General features: G+C 32.9%; 1 protein-coding gene across 1 annotated transcript; it reads left to right on the plus strand.

The window, feature by feature from the left end:
• The first annotated feature begins 1220 nt into the window (after nucleotides 1-1220).
• On the plus strand, nucleotides 1221-1775 carry LOC144547179 (uncharacterized). The gene has a single exon (XM_078295768.1). It carries the CDS (start codon nucleotides 1221-1223, stop codon nucleotides 1773-1775), a length of 555 nt encoding a protein of 184 aa, XP_078151894.1.
• Nucleotides 1776-4368: the final 2593 nt, after the last annotated feature.

Here is a 4368-nt window from a genome sequence, read left to right on the forward strand (position 1 = left end):
AAATATCAATTAATTAAACTAAAGATCCTACCTGTGTAGCATAACTAACAAGATCCAAGATAATTTTCTGAGAAAAAGAAAGATCCAAGATAAGGTCTCGCCCATGTACCAATCTGGAGTTTGTTTATTATAAAGAACAAACAAAAATATCATAAGAATCAAATCGAGTTCTGAAAGAAGGCGGTGGCTGTATGTATTCCGAATATAATACTTAGCAGCCCTCCATTAAATTTTGGAGACATTATAAAATTAACCCAATCAAGTGACATGCAAAGTAAGCATCCTTATCTCCTCTCCAACATGGTTGGTTCTCATGCCATGAGGAACTAAATTACATGGTACACTGTGTGGTCGGCTGGGAATTTAATTAAAAACTGTTAAATTTTAAAAGAGGACATTTATATTTATGCAATGGGTGATATATTAATAACAACTCAAATAAAAATAAGGAACTTATTCGTGAAACTAAAATACCACAGATGACTATAGCGACTAATACCACTGCAGATCGCATGTTGTGTTTTGGTGAATCAGCCCTTCAATTTCATCCACACAACTCTCTTTTATCATCTTTCATCCTCACCTTTTAAAAAATTATTCAAATATACCTGGTACAAAACATTATGAACGCATTATGCACGATTCCTATTAAAATGTTTGCATGCACTTATTTTATTTTTTTTAATTAGAAGTAAAATCGTAGATGTTATTATAATTATTATTCAAATAGATCGTATTAAAATTTGATGCAATCTGAGGTCGTTTGATTGCTGGTAAAGATCGAAACCTTACAATATTTTTCAAATGAAATTGTACCAAATTTGGTACATAATCTATTTTATTAATGGAACATGCATCGATGTATAATTGTTTTGGAACAGGCTTATTAATGTGTTTTTTTCTTGACAGTGAGTATAGAAAGGGAAATTTCCTAGTTAGCATAATTGCACTCCCCAAAATTCTGAATGGTCAAAATAAATGACCTTTCCACCTCCCAAAAGCTAGATTTTAATTCTACATCAAATCTGTGTTACTATGTACTTGTTTGAGCTCACAGCAAACCTCAACTCACTTCTCCCTCCCTGAACCTATATATATACATGCAAACAAGTTAGTTATATCCAGCATTTAAACAAAGACAAATATATATCCCTCTCTCTCTCTCTCTCTCTCTCTCATTCAAGCTAAATTAAGCTAGTGCACACACCAACCCAACAACCATGCCTGACTCTTTTCAACTCAAGTTTGATGTAAAAGTTGTTAAGTTGGCAAACTTCATTGGGAAAGGATCAGATGAGAAGCTCTTTATCAGGTACTATATTCCCGCTTTCGGCGATAGAAGGATCCAGGTCGATACGAAGGAATTCCAACCCAGCAATAATGTTTCATGGAATGAGTGTGCATCATTTGTGTGCCATGTAAATTCAGATCAAATCGGGCAGCTAGATTCGAGTCGTATTACATTTGAGCTAAGATCGAAGACAACTCGGCAGATTTTTGGGGGGACAAGATCAAAGTTATTGGGAGGGGGTGAGATTTTATGGAAGGATGTGTTGGAATCAAAGGGGATGCAGCTGGAAAAATGGGTCAAATTTAGTCAAAAAAGTGGGAAATTAGATGGGTTAAAATTACCAAATTTGCTGGTGGAGATGAAGGCTCAAGTAACAAGGGATGCAATTTTACATGGAATTAAGAGAAGGTGCGGTTCAGATAAAGTGTGTGATTGGGCTGGATCAGAAGTTGATATGTTTTCCGTTGAGACATTAATTGACTGAGGGTGAGGCCGTGACGGATCAATTAATATAATGTCACTTAATTTTGATAAATTTTGCTTGTGAGTTGTCACTAGAAATTTTAATTAACTAGCTAGCTAGAATATATAATTCTAACAAATTTTGTAATGATTAGTGTCCAATATATCTGATGAGATCTTTAACCCGATAATGAAGTTTAATCCATTTACGATGAATTCCATCAAAAGAATTTTGCAAAATTCAGTCGATTATTAGCTTAGGATTCTCCGATCCGGTTTCTACAAATAAAAGACTAACAAGAATTATATAATTTGCTTGAATGTGCATATCTGCCCGGTTTCACAATTTTTTTTTAACTGTGGTTCAAAAGAGAGGGCATCTCATCCGGAGTTTTTATTCTGATAAAAGAATACCGTGTAGAATACTCACAAGGCCTTCTATGTTGGCACACTATAAATTGTAGTGTTTTCATGGGAAATTTGGCTATTTTAGAAGTTTATATGGGCACACACTAGAAATATTCCCTTTTGTTTCTGGGCTCCAGAGAATATAGCTTGTTGAAATACCAAATAAGTTTACTGAAGGCCTCAATGATTACTTCTGATACCTTTACTCCATTTTCTTATCTTGCATATGAATCTTCTGGTTCAATATGAATTGATTGTTAAATTAAACCTTCAATTTTGTATTGTTCAATTCTTTTGAATTTCCTATTTCATTTTTTTTTAAACTTTTGGTCCTAGGGCCCTCTCCAGAAAAAGATAACTGAAGTTCAGATTCAAAGTATTTATTCTGATAGAAGAATCTTTTTGTCAATAAAATGCTTCTACAACGTTAAGTAGTGGTTTTAGTTTTAATACCATTCCAGTCAGGTTTGGTAAATATCAACTGGTATGGAAACAGTTTGACTTATTTGTTTTGCTTAAATTTTCATGTTCTTAGACTGGCTGTATTAAACAAGTTTTGAAATAACTTTTCTGAGTTAAAAATGTTTCGCCTTGTAGGTCGTACAAACAACACTATGGACTCCCAATGCTAAGTAATGAAGTTAGAGTGCATATTCATGCCTGGTTTGCACCAAAATGCACTTGAAAATTTGAATCTCCTGCACATTTGACCAAGTTAACCCTATAATATTGCTTTATTACCCTGTTCAACAATTTGAATTTTGTCTCCATTATAATTCTAAAATATAGCTAGTTTTGTCTCCATTATAATTATATAATTTTGTCTCCATGAATCTTAAAGGGTCAGAGCTGCTGTAATCTGCTGTAATTCTGGATTCGCATGGCTGCCCTATACCCTAATCCTACTACATTTTTTGTTCTTGGCTCTAGAGAACATAGCTTGTTGAATACCAAATAAGTTTACTGAAGGCCTCAACGATTACTTCTGATAACTTTACTCCATTTTTGTATCTTGCATGTAGCTTTTGTTTCAAAATGAATTAATTGTTAAATTGAATTTTCAATTTTATATTGTTTCAGTTCTTGTGAATTCCTATTTCAGTTTATTTTTAAGCTTTTTGTCCTAGGGCCCTATCTAGAAAAAGTTTTAGTTGTAGTTCAGATTCAAAGAGATGGCAACTTATCCGGAGTTTTATCCTAGGACCCTCTCTGATTCTGTTACTCCCTTTTCTCTCAAATCGACACTTTGATCTTTTTATTTTTGCGAAAAATGAGTTCTTGATACATGTTGTGTTCACTAGTTTATTTAACATTTTTTTTCTAAAGTTGTATTTCAATTTTTTTCCCTAGATTAAAGTATTGTTAACTTTGTTAAGTTTTGCAAACTTCATGGTCTAATGATGTCTGAAATGGTATAAGAATGGAAATCTGAAAGCTATATTCTTTGTTGAAGCCTGAAAAAAAGAAATTTGCTTTGGAGAGAAAAAGAGAGAGATAGAGAACTTGGTCCGTATCTTTTTATGGGTGGTGCTATTTTGAGAGCAACATTTATATTATTGAGTGCACATAGAAAACTTTTTTTCTTAATATCCTTACCAACAAAATATTTGGGGAGAATTTCTAGTGTGCCCATACAAACTTTTTAAATAGTCAATTTCTACAAAAAAAAAAAGAAAAAAAAATCTGCAGGGTCGTGGCTGTATTGGAATTCATATCCTCTGAGGTAATAGAATATTTTTGTTTAGATTTGGATCGTCGAATCAGAATCCTGACCGTCTGCTATAATTCTGGATTAGCATGGGTGGCCCTAAACCCTAATCCTAAGTTATGATGGGTATATATACAAGTTTCTCTTTTTTTTATGGGCTCCAGAGAATATAGCTTGTTGAAACACAAAATAAGTTTACTGAAGACCTCAATAATCACTTCTGTAAGATATGTATCTATCTTCTGTTTCAAAATGAATTGATTGTTAAATTGAACCTTTATTTTTTTTGTTGTTTGATTCTTTTGAATTTTTTCCTATTTCAATTTTTTTGAAGCTTTTGGTCCTAGGACACACTCCAAAAAATGTTTAAATGAAGTTCAGATCCAAAGAGAGGGTAAATCATCCTGATTCCTGATATTATGCTGATCAAAACAGTACCTTCATTTTTTTTTTCTTTGTTAGTACTATCATATTTACTTTGATTCTAATACTGCTCTTG

The sequence above is a fragment of the Carex rostrata genome, chromosome 31 (genome assembly GCF_964058835.1).
Source record: "Carex rostrata chromosome 31, lpCarRost1.2, whole genome shotgun sequence".
NCBI classification, from domain to species: Eukaryota; Viridiplantae; Streptophyta; class Magnoliopsida; order Poales; family Cyperaceae; genus Carex; species Carex rostrata.

Coding starts and splice junctions, on each gene's coding strand:
- LOC144547179 (XM_078295768.1), top strand. CDS start 1,221: ATGCCTGACTCTTTTCAACTCAAGTTTGATGTAAAAGTTGTTAAGTTG.